General features: G+C 37.4%; 3 protein-coding genes across 4 annotated transcripts; all 3 read right to left on the reverse strand.

Annotated features, from left to right (window-relative positions):
- Nucleotides 1-2,012: 2,012 nt before the first annotated feature.
- LOC18605875 (Heavy metal transport/detoxification superfamily protein) lies at nucleotides 2,013-3,461 on the reverse strand. The gene is made up of 2 exons (XM_007039166.3): nucleotides 3,125-3,461; nucleotides 2,013-2,453 (listed from the first exon to the last, which is right to left on the reverse strand). Exons 1-2 carry the CDS (start codon nucleotides 3,246-3,248, stop codon nucleotides 2,176-2,178), a joined length of 402 nt encoding a protein of 133 aa, XP_007039228.3. The 5' UTR covers nucleotides 3,249-3,461; the 3' UTR covers nucleotides 2,013-2,175.
- A 3,025-nt stretch (nucleotides 3,462-6,486) lies between these two features.
- LOC18605876 (Heavy metal transport/detoxification superfamily protein) lies at nucleotides 6,487-9,055 on the reverse strand. 2 transcript variants are annotated; one of them, XM_018117293.2, is made up of 5 exons: nucleotides 8,636-9,055; nucleotides 8,304-8,481; nucleotides 8,015-8,190; nucleotides 7,795-7,885; nucleotides 6,487-7,174 (listed from the first exon to the last, which is right to left on the reverse strand). In XM_018117293.2, exons 1-5 carry the CDS (start codon nucleotides 8,654-8,656, stop codon nucleotides 6,720-6,722), a joined length of 921 nt encoding a protein of 306 aa, XP_017972782.2. In that variant the 5' UTR covers nucleotides 8,657-9,055; the 3' UTR covers nucleotides 6,487-6,719. The 2 variants fall into 2 exon arrangements, with proteins under 2 accessions (XP_017972782.2, XP_007039229.3); XM_007039167.3 differs by having other exon boundaries at nucleotides 8,015-8,187; nucleotides 8,636-9,046.
- Nucleotides 9,056-12,385: 3,330 nt separating this feature from the next.
- On the reverse strand, nucleotides 12,386-16,030 carry LOC18605878 (IAA-amino acid hydrolase ILR1-like 5). The gene is made up of 5 exons (XM_007039169.3): nucleotides 15,522-16,030; nucleotides 15,283-15,408; nucleotides 13,874-14,188; nucleotides 13,540-13,668; nucleotides 12,386-12,941 (listed from the first exon to the last, which is right to left on the reverse strand). The coding sequence occupies exons 1-5, from the start codon at nucleotides 15,867-15,869 to the stop codon at nucleotides 12,552-12,554; spliced, it is 1,308 nt and encodes a 435-aa protein (XP_007039231.2). The 5' UTR covers nucleotides 15,870-16,030; the 3' UTR covers nucleotides 12,386-12,551.
- Between the last annotated feature and the right edge of the window lie 1,192 nt (nucleotides 16,031-17,222).

The raw sequence follows: 17,222 nt of genomic DNA on the forward strand, positions 1-17,222 counted from the left end.
TTGTTTATCAAAGTAAATGCGAAAGCTGGGATGGAACTGGCGGAGATGGGGGACTATTGCATTTCTAATTTAATTTGAACTATAGATTTGACATTATCCCCTCTCGTGACTCAAAAACGCCAAAAATCAATAGTGAGTGAGAAGAATTTTAGGATAAACCGACTCCTAACAAGGGAAGACTGAAGAAAAAAAATTATATTCTCCTTTTCAAGTAAGGTACAAAATTGTGGGTAATTTACTTACCATAGTCCGTGCTTTCATTCCCAGTTCTGCTAACATTCACAAAAACAAGCAATTTATAAAAATAAATCTGCATTGGTTCATCCTTTCGATCAGATCAAAACAATTTTCTGCCCATAATAGCTTATGCTTTGAAGATATATATCTTATCCTTACAGCGATCCCCAGCTGAGCGGACACAATCATTTTTCCTTTTTGCCAAAAAGAGCAAATAATATGAAAGCTTGTTCAAGTTAAAAGTACATGTAGTAGGGACGTGAATGCATAGAAAATAATTTAGAATTCAGGCCACACCAATGTATTAATCTCGCATGAAAAAAGGAGTTTCCTCGAAATTACATAAATCGCAGTGCATTAGAAAAGAATGATGATGAATCAGAAACGAACTCCGAAAAATGTACACAGCATAGTGCTGATGATGACGATTAAGAAAAATGACTAAAAATAAAGAAATAATAAGAACCCAATAGAATATACTAAAAGTAGACCAGGAAAGAAGAGTCCTGATTCAGGGTGGCAGCAGCAGCAGAAGAAGAAGAAGAAGAAGAGGTAAGCCGACGAAAATGAAGGGTTGGCCTCGGTGCTAACAGCCTCTCCGTCACCCTTGCCAGCGCCACCGTGCATTCTCCTAACAGCTCCGCCATGGTCGATACTTTTATCATCTTCTTTGATCTTAAAATTTTTTTGTCTTTTGGATATGGAGAGTAAGAGAAACGTTGCTTCTTTTTCCTTTCCTTTTAGGCCTCCAATTCCATAATGCCTTTAATAAGCAAAAAAGTGAATTTACTTTTAGCTTACCCAATGAAGCGTTTGAATGCTAAGGTGAAAAAAGTGGACAAAGATGCGGCCAAGCTTGTAAACTTGCTGGTAGTGGGATCTACCTACCTTTTCGGTTCCCTCGTTTTTTTCCTTCAATCTTTCATTTCATCCATGGGTTTATTATCCACATTTTCGTATTCGTAATCATGGATCAATAAATTATTAGAGTGATTAATGATGGAATGAATATTGGTTTTCACATTTTTTTACTTGGGTCAGCTTACACGTTAATTTGTAATCATTAACTTTAACTAATCACATTTTCAACCCTTTCTTAATCCATGTAGTAAAAAAAATTAGGATGGGTTAAGTTAATCATTCAAACTTAATTAGACTTTCTCTCTCACAAATAAATGGGTAAATCTTGATTCAAAAAGCCGCTGACATAACTGGACCAATTAAATCAATCCATCATCGTTAAACAGTAATTTATGTATTATGTTTCCATCAACCAAATCTTATCTATATTTGGGCACTAATTAGGGAATCACTTTGCTTTTGTTTCTACATTATTTCTGATGACATGGCGTGGGTCTATTGGAGGATTGTTTTGGGTGGGACGTGGAGTGGCTTTAAAGTCTTTTCGGTGTTGCGTGGAGGATTTGGCACCGTCAGAGTTCGGACTTTGGACCCCCATGTATCCTTCCCTATCTAGGAAAAAACAAGTTTCCCTTCTGCTCCAAAACACAGTGTATGTATGCCTTGCGAAGTTGCCAAATCAGTTGAGTTGTGGCACACAAGGCATGTTCTCCTTCTGCATTAGGCAGGTTTTTGATTTCGGGTATTCTCGCCATTGATTTTGGCCGTCAACTAATACGGCCAACTGCCTAAACATGCGCATGACATATGGATTTTTTTTCTACATTCAAGAAAAATGGTAAAAGGCAAAGTCCAATTTAAATACTACCTCCTAACAATAAGACATAATTAAGCAAAGAAATTTCCATGAGAGAGCCGACAATCTTGAACCCGCAATTTATTTACAAATGAGAGGAGAAAACGTATGACATCAAATTTACACTCTTTTCCCCTTTTGTTGTGGAAAACGTCGAGGCGTGCATATAGGCATTTACCCATGTCCTTTTTTCCTTGGCGTGCATAGTTAATTTCTTATCTTTAGAAAGAATAGGATCTGGTGAAGACCTTTTTCCATGCCTTCCAGCTTAGAGAGCGAGCCTTCATTAGAGCTAAAGAAGGTTTACTGGAGCCCTTGGGACGAAGAGAAGGTGGGGGAGATGATGGTTGTGCCTCTTCCATCTCAATGTTGTCTTCTGGCTTCCAAAAACGAGCTTCTTTTCTTTTGCTCCTCATGGTTGATAACACATCGAATTTGTTACATATTCCCCACACTGTTACTTTTTGTTGATTATAGTCTACAGTTACCGAGTATATTCCTGCCATATGCACAACAAGGAGCTTCAATACAGTTGCCCTAAACATGGCATGAAACTTGGTAATACATTAATTTACCTTCTGGCCCTGGGCCTATGATTTGATTGCAAAAATCCTTAAGGTATCCAAGTGTTTAGTTAACTAAACATTACAGTCGTGGCCAACCAAAGGGAGGGAGCCGGCCTAATAATTGAATTTGGTCTCATTAAAACGTAGGAAGTGCAACAACCGAAACAGGATGGAAAAGGAAACAGGAAATTGAAAAAAAACCAAGTGTATGATTACAAATTTTATTTTCTCCTTTTCCTCTGATGAAACTATTCCATGCATTTGAAAGGAGTGGGGGTGCATTGCATTGCTTTTCATATCTACTTTTCTATTTTAGTTTGAGATTCAAAGGACCAACAGGACAAATGATAAAACTGTTGGGTGTTTCATGGACAAATTGTGGGTCCAATAAACACCATTATTTCGAAAGGTTTTGGGCTTGGGCCTTAATCTAAGACTAGAATCTAACACGAGGTACATAAATGCTAAGCTTTGAACGCGGACACCGGACCCGGAAGAGGGCAGAGAACGTAGAGAAAACTTTGAAATTAGGTGACGACAGCCCATGGATATGTCACACCATGGTTTCATATAGAGAAAATGAAGAAAGTAATCAGATATTTACCTTTGAGATGCGACAAAGTCTTCTTCACTTTCCTCTCACACCCGTAAGAATACAAAGGCACCATCATCTCCACGTACTGTGGCTCCACATTCTTGCTAGCTACAACTATTTGCATGTTTGCCATTTTAGCTCCAACCTAATTGAAACCAGATCTTTCTTCTTATGGATGTTGTTATTTCTTCTTGGTTGTCATTGCATCGAATTTGGCAAACGCCTTATATAAGAGATTCACAAGACATTGATGAAAGACAACAGGCCGATCGTGGATTCCTTGGTAAAGAAGGCTAGTGTTCCCTTTTCCCCCCACCTTTTCTTTCATTTAATTTTCTTCTTGTTTCTGTTCATGCTTTATCGTTCATCCTGGTGGCTTGATCGGGTCAGGTTCCGGAAGTCAATTTAATTGTCAAAAGATACTTTAATTGGGGAGACCCTATCTTTGGAGGGGGTGTCATGTTGACTTGGATAGGGGTATAAGATGTGTCAGCACAGCTGTTTGTTTATCAAAAGTGCATTGAACCGTCTGCTTTTCATCATGGGGATTGGATATCCTTATATGCGTATAATATGGCTCCCATGTGGATTGTTTTTCTTATCAAAGAGGTTGCTTTCTCTCGGAAATTGGAACTTGGGAAGCATAGCGAAAGGAAAAAAACAAGAGACTAACCCTAATGCAGTATATTATGTGTACCTGAAAATTATTGTATATCGTGCAAAAATTAAAGTGCACAAGGCATCATCTGCTGTGCAGTCGTTGGTGAAGCTGCCATGCACATGCATGCATACTTTTGCTTAACTGCCTTGCAGGGCATCTGTCCCCTAAATTTTAGTTTTGATATGGTCATTTCTTCATCAAATATATAACGTTTTAATTCCTCTTCTTATATATGTAGAATTCACTTAGATATAGATTCATTTTTGCTTGATTAAAATCAATCTCCAATCAAACGTCTCCAACTGCAACTGAGATACAACTTTCCACGGCCATCTACCAATTGATTTGAACATTAGTGACGTTGTAGAGTACCTCAGAATCATTTGGTAGATCAGCATTGGTCCAGTTAGAAACCTGAGTCGAGAGAGAGAGTGTGTGTGTGTGTGTGTGTTCAGTAGTTAGTCAATAAAAGCTGTTGGACACTTTAGTTACAGTCACGGTAGTCAACAAAGCTGCTCAAAAGTCTAAATTAACTTTATTTTCTAATAAAGTTGTTAGTGCAAGCTCCTTTCAACTTTTTAATCTTCAATTTAGATCCACAACCTATCATTTTCCCCCTACTTATAAAGGGTATTTATGATGCATTTACTTTATCTTTATCTATGAACTCATCCCTTAATTAACTTCCAAAAAAAGAAAAAGGAACTTTTGATTAAAAAAATTTCCTTTGGCTGAGAAAAGTTGTGGCCTCACTTTGTCTTTGTAGTTGGAACATTCACCTCAAATAAAAACTAGGGAAGTGAGAGCATCGCCCTGACTGAATTGATGCGTGAGACAACAAGACAGTGGACAGGTGTGACGGCAACGCGTCTCCTCTCAGACATTTTCAAGTGCCACGTTAGGAAATAAAATGGGGGTGGGCAGGTTCTGGTGTCTCTCTTGGCTTTATATATTAGGGTGACTCAGATCTCATATGCAGAGAGAGGTCCTACCATGTGAATCCCACACCTCTGATTTCTTCAGAGAATCTTAGACCTATCATTTTTATCCTTTTATCAGTTTTGGGATTTTATCCTATCCTTTTAACAAGTGACATCCACGAAAGGTTTGGAATATTATTTGCAATGCCCTCTTTTACCCCACATTTGAAACCCTTGATCAGTCTCAGGGCTGCTAGAGACTGTGCATGGTGACCGCGATCTGGAGAATTGGACAGCGCCGCTACAAATATAGAAAGCTAGCTAGGTTTAGGCCAAGACAAAGAAAAAGTACAACTGTTGATGCTAGTGCTTCGCTAGGGTATCTACGTCATATTATCCACCTCTCTGCACGAATTGCTTTTGGGAATCATTTCAGAAATTAACTAATCAGGATGCTGCTCTCTTTCTTTTGCGTCGGATAAGATGTCGACCCGATGAAAATCCAAAAGCAATTGCAAATGTATGCGTTTCATTAAATAGTGAGCAATCGAAGTTATAAACCTGGGTATAAGATTTCATCACAAGAAATTGTAAATGGAAAAACGGATGGTATTTCTTTAAATAATCATGATTAAGCCTCATCAAAAGGCAACAGACCTTCAGGGTCTTACGGTCATGCAAACACTATGTTAAATTGGCATCAAGACTGGCAATTGGCCATTTATTTACGCTCCATCCAGAGTGGATTGATTTCGGAGATATTAATCTTATTAAATTATAAGTTACAAGGTGAGAGGATACCTATTCAGGTAGTACAAAACAAATTGCTTTTGGAAATTATTTAAAAGGCCACTAATAAAAAAATACTTATTAGATCAAAAGTCGTAATAAATTTTGATAAGCAGCGATAACTTTTGCTGAGTAAAAAAAAATAGTGATAATTTTTTATAAATAGATATTGAAAGAGAAAACTTCAAATTTGCTGTCTATAATTCTTTTGGATGTTTTTGTTGAATCTATATATATATATATTGTCATTAATCTCAATTGTAACATTATGAAGATATATAATTACTTTAAAACACAATATACATGAATATTGTAACAAAACTACTAACAGTAATTCAATTAGGGATACGTTAAATGTAAAAGAGTGTATGTCTAATTAATTAACATGCAGCCAATCCCACAAAATCTACCCATCGGTTCGTAGTTGATCTTATGTCATAGCTCAAAAGTTCTCTTACTTAACGTTATACTATGACATAAGGGTTAGCTATTACTTAGTCCTGACTCCTGACTCCTATATATTCACTTGTCTTTATTACTTTAAACAAAAAACTTCATTATAAAAAAAAAAAAAAAGGAGAGAGAGAGAGAGAGAGAGAAAGAAACATAATCAATACTTATTTGGCTTTATCATATATTCCCAAACAAAAGAAACAATTTGAGACATTCGGAATGATGCTATAATATTATCATAGTATTATAATACGGAACAACTTTCTGTAATTAATTTTTATATATAATAATATTTTAGTACATCATCAAAATTTATGACTGTCGGTAGAACAAATAAATTTCTTAAACAGTAAAATTTTAATATAATTAAACCTGTACGGTTATTAGTACTCTGTAAATCATTTTTTATTAAAGTAATGGCTTACCGAATATAAATAGTAGTAGGTTTTATGAACAAACATATTACGTCAAGTATATATATATCTACAGCAAAAGATCATGTATGTATACTGTATATATATTTAACTTAACATATACTCTGATACATGTAATACAGAATGATGATATTATTAATCAACTCAGTTGTACAATGATCCCACTGCGGCACTCCCCACATTCCCTGATCGATATGAACCGTCCACCAGATTTTCTAAAATTCTCATCATCAGCGGTACGGACTGAAGATGAACTATATTCTATATACTACTCCACATTATAGTAAAAATTAACTAATTAGAAGCTAAAAACCTTGTCATCACGAAATGATTCGATACTATGATGACTAGGAAATGCAACAAGCGTTGGGATTTTCATCGCTGAAGAGCTGAGGAGGAGGAGGCATTCGCTCGATGACGTAAAGGGGCTGGTAGTAGTAGATCATCCTCTTCATAGATTCCTCCTCGTTGATAATGATGTTATTCTCTTCTACTCCTTCCTTCTTCTCCACTTCCTTGCCTCCTTTGTTTTCAGCTTCTTCTTTCTTAGCTTCTTCGGGTGGTTCTTCTTCTTTTTTCTCTGCGTTTACTTCGGGTTTGGCTTCTTCGGCTGGCTTCTCTTCGCCTTCCTTTTTCTCTTCTTTTTTCTCGGGTTCAGGTTGAGGCTCAGGCTCCGGTTGTGGCACGATCCTGGCCTGCTTTTTGGTGCGTCTATAGACATAATCCACTAGCTTGTTTGCATCCATGGTACCCGTGACTGTAACTTTCCCTGTGCTATGCTCCGTTGCTGCACTTTGTACGCCTGAATGTAAAAATTAATAAACATCAGAATCAATTCTACAATTATCCCTGAACTATGAAGCGCCAATAAACATACATATTTTATTTATTGCTGGTTGCCCTTCTAAAATACCAAATCCCTTAGTTTCACAATAACGGTAAGTGACACTGATCGAGACTAGTGTCAATTAATGTCCAAAAGCATGCATAAATAATTGCTGGCCATGTTGGAAAGGCCACACCGCCTTTGTCTGCCCACACAGGATTCCTTTCCTTATCACTTTTATTATTATTTTTTTTATAATTGAAAGAAGAGATATTTAAATTTTATATATTAAATAAGAATAATGTATCAATTAATGAAGCATTTGAAATGTATGGATTCTTGCCACTTTTATCTGAACCTTTTTCAATTTCTCGTGCAGTTGGTCAGTCGCAATCACAATTATCGTCTTGCTTTTTGCTGGCTAAGTGGACTACTATGCTACAGATTCACTGAATAAATTAACAATGTTACGTTACCCAAAGGTGTACCCTTGTAAAATTGGCATGAACCTTAACCAAACTGAATTTTCGTTGGATGATTCTAATAATTCTTTCTAAATGCATGGCCACGGGATAACCAGCCAATTAATATTATACCTCTCATTTTCAGAATCTTTTTCTTGAGTTGCTCAGCACAGGCTTGGCAATGCATGTCTACGTTAAGCTCCACGGTTGTTAATCCACTAACCTGGAATAGTTAACCGAAACAATGCCATTAACACTTCTATGTATGAAACGAGAAACGATTTTTTTTCTTTAAATTTATTAGTGCTCTTTTGATTTGTTTTCTTGGGTGAAATAAGGTGCTGCATGAAACCTGTGAAGTAACAACTTCTGGCAGAGGTTCACCCTCAGCTGCAGGCAAGGGAGACAGAACTTTAGCCCTTCTCTTGGTTTTCTTCATGATTTTATCGCATATTGCTTGGGGTTCAACTATTCCCTTTATAGTCACTTGGTTTTGAGCCATATCGATCGCAACTCCTTCCACACCTGCTAGCGTTTGTCCACCAACCATTTGAACATTTTAGTAGTTACGTAAAGGATTATGACCAATCAATTAGTGAGAGACACAGATATATAGCATCGAATCAATATGAATTTATTACCTCTAATCTTCATGATGGATTTCTCGATCTTCTTTGCACAGCCCACGCAATGCAAGTCCACAAACAAGACAAAAGGAGGAGGTGGCGGGGGTGGTTCCTCCTTCTTTTCTTCTGCAGGCTTCTCCCCTGCCTTCTCTTCCTTTTTCTCCTTTGGTTGAGCCTCTGCTGTGGCTTGTTCCTGCCAAACATCATAACAAATGCCGGCCTAATTAAATTATCCAAAAGTAATCCATATTGAATCAGTCAATAATTATCATGGTAAAACTCAACAAAACTAAATTAGGGTGCATGCAATTTGTTTTTTCCTTTTTTTTTTTAGAAAGTCCCCTCACCTGCTTAGCTTCCTCACCCATTTCCTCTGTGAATGAACTCAACTAACACGAGCTGAGGCGAAGAAACAGAAGGGAGAAGAGAATGGAATTTACTAAAGAGTAGAAGAGTAGTTTTTATATAGAAGAGAGTGAGATGGTAATGGAATGGACGGTGGGGTTAAGAGCATATAAAGGCAAACTATGCGATTCCACAGCACATGTAGTGCCACTTAGTGTACAAAGAATCTCTTAGTTTAATATTTCCACAGGAAATCTTTCCAATCTCCAAGGCTGAAGAGGTAGAAAAAAGGGGGAGGAAAGCAGTGAAGCAGAGTTGGCAGATTTATAGAGAAGATCAATGGGGAGCTCAATTGGAAGTTGTTGGGAGACTGGCGGTGATGAGAGGGGGTGGATGGCAAAGGAAAGATGTGAAAAGAGAACCAAATTGACAATGATAATACTTCCATCATCCACCGACTTTGGGTGGATTTTGCAATTCATGAGGTGGTGATTCGTCAGACGAGTTTTAACTCTTATGTGGACACCCTGGACACCTGCTTTACGAGGATGGTTTTTTGGGTATGATTTAGTACGGCCAATTCACTCACTTCGTCAGCACTCTAATCCTTTCTCTATTTGCCACCTCGGCACTACAGTTTACAGCACGGTTAAGGGATTGCTTAGGGTTAGAGTTGTACGATGCATAGTTTGGGGGTTTCTCGCACCGGATGACTTCCCATGGATACCAAATTAAACCCATGGAGTGGAAGTTTATGCCGTTGATGAGGGAAAACTGTAGTGCCAAAATAAACTTTAAAATATGTAGTATCGACAAATAATATTACATCTTACTCCTTAGCTTCAAAATAAGGTCTGAAGTATGATTTCCCTTCGTCTTCCACCTACTACGGAAAAATGCTCGTTAAAGTTTTAATTATGATCATCTTTGACTGTTACTTCATCTATTTGGTGCGGTAGGAATTCGTTTTTGTTGGTAAGGAAGTTTCTAGTTAAGTCTTGGCTGTAAGGGAGACCCTTCAACTACTTAAGATTAATTGTCTTATTTGCGTTAAATTAATTAAGGATGCTTTATGTTACCATCCTTGTAAGTTTGAAGCAATAGTTTGATTCCTTCTTTGTTTTTGGGTTAAACTAGCTAGGTTAGTTCAATAAAACTATATACAAGTAATTAATAAAACTGTGTATCACATCCAAGAATTGTGTGACACATTGTTTAATAGTTTTGCTTAGGAATGAATCATAAAGAAAAAGCATTTGCCATGTTAGAGAGAAAAGAAAGACAGTTGGGATGGATGAAACGTGGGGATTCGAAAGTTTTTGCGTGTAAAGATCTAGTATTAGAAAGTTAATATCACATGGGATGCTGACCTTGAAATTACAAAGCCTTCATCTTTCCTTTCCTTTGCTTCCTTCATAGGTTTTCAAAAGGCTCTTGTACTTCACGCTACCCCTGCCACCTCTCTCTCTCTCTCTCACTCTTTCTTTTGCCGTTTACTTCTTTGCTCCAAAGCGCCCCAAGCCAAACTAATTTCCCCCACTATATATGTACACTGTCTTACCAAACTTACCTACAAGGAGAATTGATCTGGTATATTTTCTCCTTTTCCATCCAATTCAAAAGCCGAACCACAAAAGGCTCCTTGAAGGAGACTCCAAAGCCTACCCAGCTCCCTATATTGGTTTGGTCTCCAGAGTTGATAGAGAAAAAACATAGAGGAACTTGGACCGAAAGGATGGATACATTTTTCACCGATGTAGAAAGGGGAGGGCCAACTTACTAACGTGGTAACACGTGGGTATGGCTCAGCGATGGGACTGACAGCCAAGCACGAGTTAAAATGGCGAGAATTTTCGAGAGTTTGAGATAAGAGTGTGTTCTGTTCCAAAAATCTAACCCAACGTTTTAGCTTTGTAAGGCAAAAACCAACCATTTCCACCAAACAACATATCTTGCAACTGATGCAATGCTCCAGAAAATAAAAATACTGTACAACCAAAAAGAAGGCAGGGTCCCGAAGGATTGAGGTTGACCCCATTCAAATTCCTTTTTTCCTTTTCAACAAAACAAAAAAAGAATACTAGTAATTGAGAATAATTAACTCTAAAGGGACATGCTGATTAAGGGGGTGCTTCTTGTCCCAACTACTGTTAGCATGGGCGGTTAGCAGAATCTGGATGAATGATTAATATTAAAGCAATCATTCTCACCCACCCATTCCTTTCTTTTCCAAATCCATGGTTCTATTACTATAGCTTCATAATTGCATGAGCACCTTTTCTTTAAATAATTAAGCCATTATTATTAGCTAAACACATGTCTTGCCCCTATTGGTGATACCAAAGGTTTGATCCTATGGGATCATGTTCAGCTACCGTTATATTCCACTGAATTCTCTGTCTCAGTTTAAACAACATAACCAAATTAATTCTGCGTAATTAGATTAACCGCACCAAAAAAAATTAATTAACGAAATTTTGCTTTTGTAGAATCGCCAAACAGACTAAAGGAATCACATGCTGAATTATTTGGCATTATTAATGTCTCACAATCAGCTACTGCCATCTTCATGTGCTCCGCCTAATCATCTCGATCGTGTGTAAGAAGTATCCAGCAGTTAGAGAGCCAGACAGAGAGAACATGGATTACACCCTCCTCTAACACAAAAGAATGGTGCAGTGTCGCAGTGATGATTGCAAGCGTTTATAATTTAACGTAATCTCGTGTATTTTAATATCTTACAAGATACAGTCGTGAAGAACCTTAATGTATTTCTCAAAATTATATATTTATTAATTTAAAATTTTATAATATCTTACTAACTAATATGTAGAGAAAAACAAGGTAAGAATGTTAAAACTGCGCAACTGGTCATTGGACAGGTTGGGCCAATATTCATAAGTTTTGCACCTACTGAAAAGAACAAGATCGGAAGCCGGTGGACCCATACATGTGAAATTGGGGTCTTGTAGAGTTAACTTCACAAAATCTCTAATACATGCATTGACTGAAATTTTTTTTTTCTTCTTCTTTTGATTGAATTGAATAAATTGGCTCTTAGTCAGTGTTTCGTGGTCTCTTCCAAATTGCACATACTGGTCTTGTCCACTTTCCGACAGTGTTTTAAGGGGACAGCATTTTCCTTGAATCGCCTTTGAATATAACTGATCACATGAACAGCAAAAACAATGATAAATGATGCATGTCTTTATACACTTGGTAGTAATAGTGCATCAAACAAGTTTGGCTTGGACTTCTAGAGTTAAACGTCGTGTGGGCTGTCTACCATATGGATAGATATCTCTGGTTCATGCTCCCACGAGAGAAGAAACATGCCATGTTTGTTCAAAGCAAGTCCTTTCACGATCCATGTGATGCGTTGGGTAGAGTTCATTTAAGATTTGACCACAACAAACACGTGTAGTGGGATAATTTGCAGTCCCCAATGATGTAGCCCTTCCCACAACACTGTCCCACCCTCCTAGTGGTGTGATTTTTTTACAAGCCGCTTGGTTGACTGCAATCAACCAACAAATCCATGTGCTTTAAAACCAGCTACACTTTGTACATGCCATATGAGCTTTAGCCTTACGCTGACTGCTCTCCAGTGCAGTTTGATGAATTCATTGCGGGTTGGGGCGTAGGGATGTGGTACAAGAGAAAAATGAAGTGGCTACCTAACAAGATACCATAGGAAGAACGTTATCCCATTCACTGTGCCATGGCAGATACAACCACCATAACCAAAAGAATGGAGAGAGCTTCAAAACAGAACCTTTCACAAATGCACTAGCTATTGGACGTTTGCCACTGCACATAAGTATACAAGGATTCAGAAAGTTGGACTTCCTCTGACTGCATATACAGACAGGTTCAATGTATGAGCATAAAGGATTTTAATCATTACTTCTAAAGCCCTTAAAATATTTGATGTAAAATAGAATGTTCGTTCTCATTAAGGTATAGTTCTGCAAGAGCGGTATATAGGGCTGCCCCAATTGGAAGGGCATCCTCATCAATAAAGAAGTAAGGGGAGTGGGGTGGATGAATTGAGCCAACTCCGTCATTTCTAATTCCAATGCTTAGCATGAATCCAGGGATTAATTCTTGATAGAAGGAAAAGTCCTCTCCTGCCATAACCTTCTTGCCCACCTTTACATTCTCAGGTCCAAGCAAAAGCCTACCAACCTTCTGAACATGTTGATGCAAGCTATCATCATTAAAAACAGCAGGATAGGGTGGGAATTCTTCTTCTTTCATGTCAATAGAAGCATTACATCTGTGGACGGCTGCTTGTCCTTTTATGACCTACAACAAGTTATAATTACATAATCATCCCAAGCTGGGAAAAAACAAAAAGAACATCTTTCACTCAGTTCTAAAAACAAACCAATTGGCAGCAGCCAAGATCTTAAACAATTAAGTTGAATATAATCGAACCTGAAGCAGAGATATGATGGTGGAAAACTAATCTATCAACAAAGCAGCAAACAATCTATAATAATTCCCGGAACACCAATACAGCATGCAAATAGGGAGTAATCTTTTCTTTTCATGGAAATAAACAGGGAGTAATCTTCGTAGATAAGAAATAATTGGCTTGAAACAGGGGAACAAGGAGTTTGTATTCTCAAATTAAGATATCTTGCTTATGGGAATAACATCTCAGCAAGGAAGGAAGGAATGAAGATAAACCAAATGGGTTACAAGAGTATATCCACTCTATAAAGAAAACAAAATAGATGCAATATGTTAGTAAAACAGTTGCCTTAAAAGGCAGGAAGAGCTAATGACGGAGGACATGCAAGGATTTTTCTTAATTCAATTGGAAAATCATGACTCATCATGGTATCAATTACTAAAACCGAAAGTGAAAAAGGTTAAATAATGCTGTATGCCAGTATACCTCTTTCAACCTTTGTTGAAGTTTATGCAAGCCATCGGTGGTGAGACTCCTCAGAGTGCCCCCAAATTCAACATATGGTGGAATCGTGTTGAATGCAGACCCGCCTCTGATAAGAGTAACAGATAACACCTTACAGCAAAAAATACATTAGCATTAGGTCGAATTGGATGCTCTATGTACTTTAGCCACTACACAGGCAACTGTTTGTGCATATCCAAATATATGACAGATGTCAAATTTGTCAAAGAATAGGCATGGAAGATTCCTGTATAAGGTATTACAAGTCAGAAACAAACTTGACAATGGATATTTAGATAAGAAAAGGAGAACATACTTGACTATGGAGAGGATCAGCTTCTCTAGAGGTTAGCTGTTGCAATGCCAAAATTGCAAAGGATGCAGCAACAATTGGATCTACAGTAGAATGAGGCCCTGCAGCATGCCCACCAACTCCTTCTATTTTGGCTTCAAAGAAGCATGTAGCAGCTAAGACTGGCCCTGGAACCAACGTTATGCTTCCTGTGGGGCTTCCATTATCTATGTGCATTCCAAATATTGCTTCAGCATCACCTAGAGCTCCTTCTCTTATCATGTGAGATGCACCAGCACCTCCCTCCTCTGCAGGTTGGAAAAGTAGTCTGGCAGTTCCCTTCAGTAGCATATAAAGGAAAAGTTGACATTATGTATGTTTAAAAACTGTGAACCTTTATTAAACACCAAAAATTAGCTCATATTTAAAAACTGTGAACCTTAATTAAACACCAAAAGTTACATGAGCTATTGAATTGAAATGTTAAACATAGAGTAATTGGTTAAATGTGCACATGATTCTTACAACAAACTGGTAATTGGTTAAATGTGCACATGATTCTTACAACAAACTGTCTCTTCAATTTTTAGAAGAATTTTTAATTAGCAACCTTGCTGCATTTAATATGGAGCATTTATAAATATATAGAATTTTACCTGATGTACACATGCTCTTATATGTCATTTATGTATATATAAGTACATGAACTTTAATAGATACGGGAATCAACTACTAAAATTTGAAGTGTAAGGAAATTATATTATTGATAGCCAGTTTTCTCTTTTAATTCACTAGTTGAACCATATTTATCAAATGGAACCTGTTTAATATGACGTTGTATCAAAATGAAACTTGCACAATAATATACAAACAACTATAATAAGATGCTGTATAACATACATGAGATAAAGAAGAGTTTGTAACAATGAATGGGCAACAATAATATACAAACAACTATAATAAGATGCTGTATAACATACATGAGATGAAGAAGAGTTTGTAATAATGTATGGGCATAGTATTCGCCATCTTTAGCAAATGGTACTTTTATCAGAAATCATTTTGTAGATCAGGAGATACAAATAAATTCCTTTACCCTGCCTTACCACTAGGCCGACGTAATTCAGAAACCTAGCCAAGTATCATTGATCATTCAAAACCTAACTTTTGGTCCATTGTTCCATGGCAGTTAGTAATTGCCTTCAAGGGTAATTTACATAACACTGGATGCAACTATTGCTACAGATTTCTTTCCTTTTTCCTTTTTTGGGTTTTTTTTTTATTCTGGTTCATAGACTCAAGATCGGTTTAGTGATCAGATTTGAAACGAGGCTTTCCTTTGCAATCACATGAAGACATAGCTAAGTCAACTAAACATCAAATGAGTTGAGAATATCACTAAACAGTTATTAAGATTCCAAATCAAAGCTAACCTTAAGTCTATCTTTGCGTTGATTAAGCAACTTGGCAGCACCAAGGAGCATGGTAGTGTGAGCATCGTGTCCACACGCGTGCATTTTGCCATCTATTTTGCTCTTATGTTCCCATTCGACAAGCTCCTACAAAAGCAGAGCCAATGGAAACAATTAAGGCTAATAAAACAAAAGGCATGGTGACTAGCACCGGCGTAATTAAGAAAAAGAAGAAAAGGTCAATACAATATAAGGATGACCTGAAGAGGAAGAGCGTCCATGTCAGCACGAAGAGCAACGACGGGTTTAGAACCGGAGCCAATTTGGGCGACAATGCCTGTCCCGGCAATGGGGTATGAGTAAGGGATGCCAATTTGGTCGAGTTGTTGACGAATAAGAGCACTAGTGTTGTGTTCTTGGAAGCAGAGTTCGGGGTTTTCATGGATTTGCCTCCTGATGGAAACCAACCAATCTTTGTCTTTCTGGGCTGAGCTTAAGAGTTGATCTCTGTAATCTTGATCAAGTCTTCCACGAATAACCGAGAGGTAAGCAAGGGAGAAAAGCACAGAGAGAAAAACATGGGCGATCCAAGTAGTGATGGCAGCCATCGAAGTTCTCGATAGGGTTTGGGAATAACGTTAATTAAATTTGCAGCGCAGCCGGTAAGGTTAAAAATAACTTAAATGAGCACGTCTGATACGTTGACCACATGGAAGCAAGCTTAACGTTAACGATCAAATAATAAAGCGACTTCTACTCAAGAAAAGTCATCTCAAATTGTCTTTCGGAAATTATTAGTACATATATGTTTCCTTAAACAATTTGCACAGTGCTGCGTGCGGGCGAAGTTGGCTGACCACGAATCTCATTGCTTAAAGATGATCCCACGGTCGTACCTTTTCTTTCTTTTTGGTCTTCCAATTTCACTATTTTAGTTGCTAGATTTCAACTGCCTTGGACAAAACCTTTCCAAATGCCGCTCACTTAGCCGATTCTTTTGTTGCGAGAACCTTTCTATTATTTTGCCGTTTCAAGCAAAATGAAGTCTAACCTCCTCACACCAGACCTGACAGTTTTGTACCAAACTCTTATGCTTATGATTAATGAACGCCTTGTTCTTTTTCTTTTTTATGATAGCTGCAACAGCTATTTGGAAGTGTTTAAGAACACTTCCCTTGACTTCACATACAAACAACTTGAATTTATCAGCCTTAATCATAGCACAAGCCTTTTAATTATAAAGATAACTTTCAATAATCAGCACAATTCTTCTTCCCTGCTCAACCCTGTCAATACTGATATTGATACGTCATTAAGATCAAATCTCTTTTTGATGCATAGGCTATATCAAAGATGATAAGTGCAGAGCATACTCAAGAATCTAAACTCACAATAGATCTGTGAGTATTCTTCCATAATAATTCCTAAGAAGGAAAAGAGAGGTTTAGAAACTCATGGTGAAGAAAACACTAGATATTATTGCTCAAGGGTGTTCTGTCCTTTTAGTTACAAGAGTTCCCCTTTTATAGAGGAAGGGAACTGATGTTGATAAACTTTTTACAGTAAAACGATAAGATTCTAATGCACACGTGTTTTACACATGTTTACATTATTGTTCAAAAGTAAAGACACTCTAATGTAAATGCATTGGTACTATAAAGTAAAAGGGCACTCAATACAGTCTTTAGTCATAATCCATGCTAGGGTCTAAGGTGAGATTAAGCTCTTCCATCCTATGCCTTTTCCTTTCTTTGCATATATACATGTGTAGAAACCATGCTTCGAGGTTCGTGTCATAATGTCCATTGCATATTTAACATGGTGGCTTTATGGAAAGTCGTGCAAGCTTATCCTCATTTATCTCACCATAGTCCCATGGGTCTTAGGACCATTCATGAGGATCAAGGATTTCTTCATTGTATTCTTTTAATACTTATTTGATTGGATCATGGTAAGGACTA

Source organism: Theobroma cacao, chromosome 3 (assembly GCF_053813885.1).
Source record: "Theobroma cacao isolate CCN51 chromosome 3, ASM5381388v1, whole genome shotgun sequence".
Classification (NCBI taxonomy): Eukaryota; Viridiplantae; Streptophyta; class Magnoliopsida; order Malvales; family Malvaceae; genus Theobroma; species Theobroma cacao.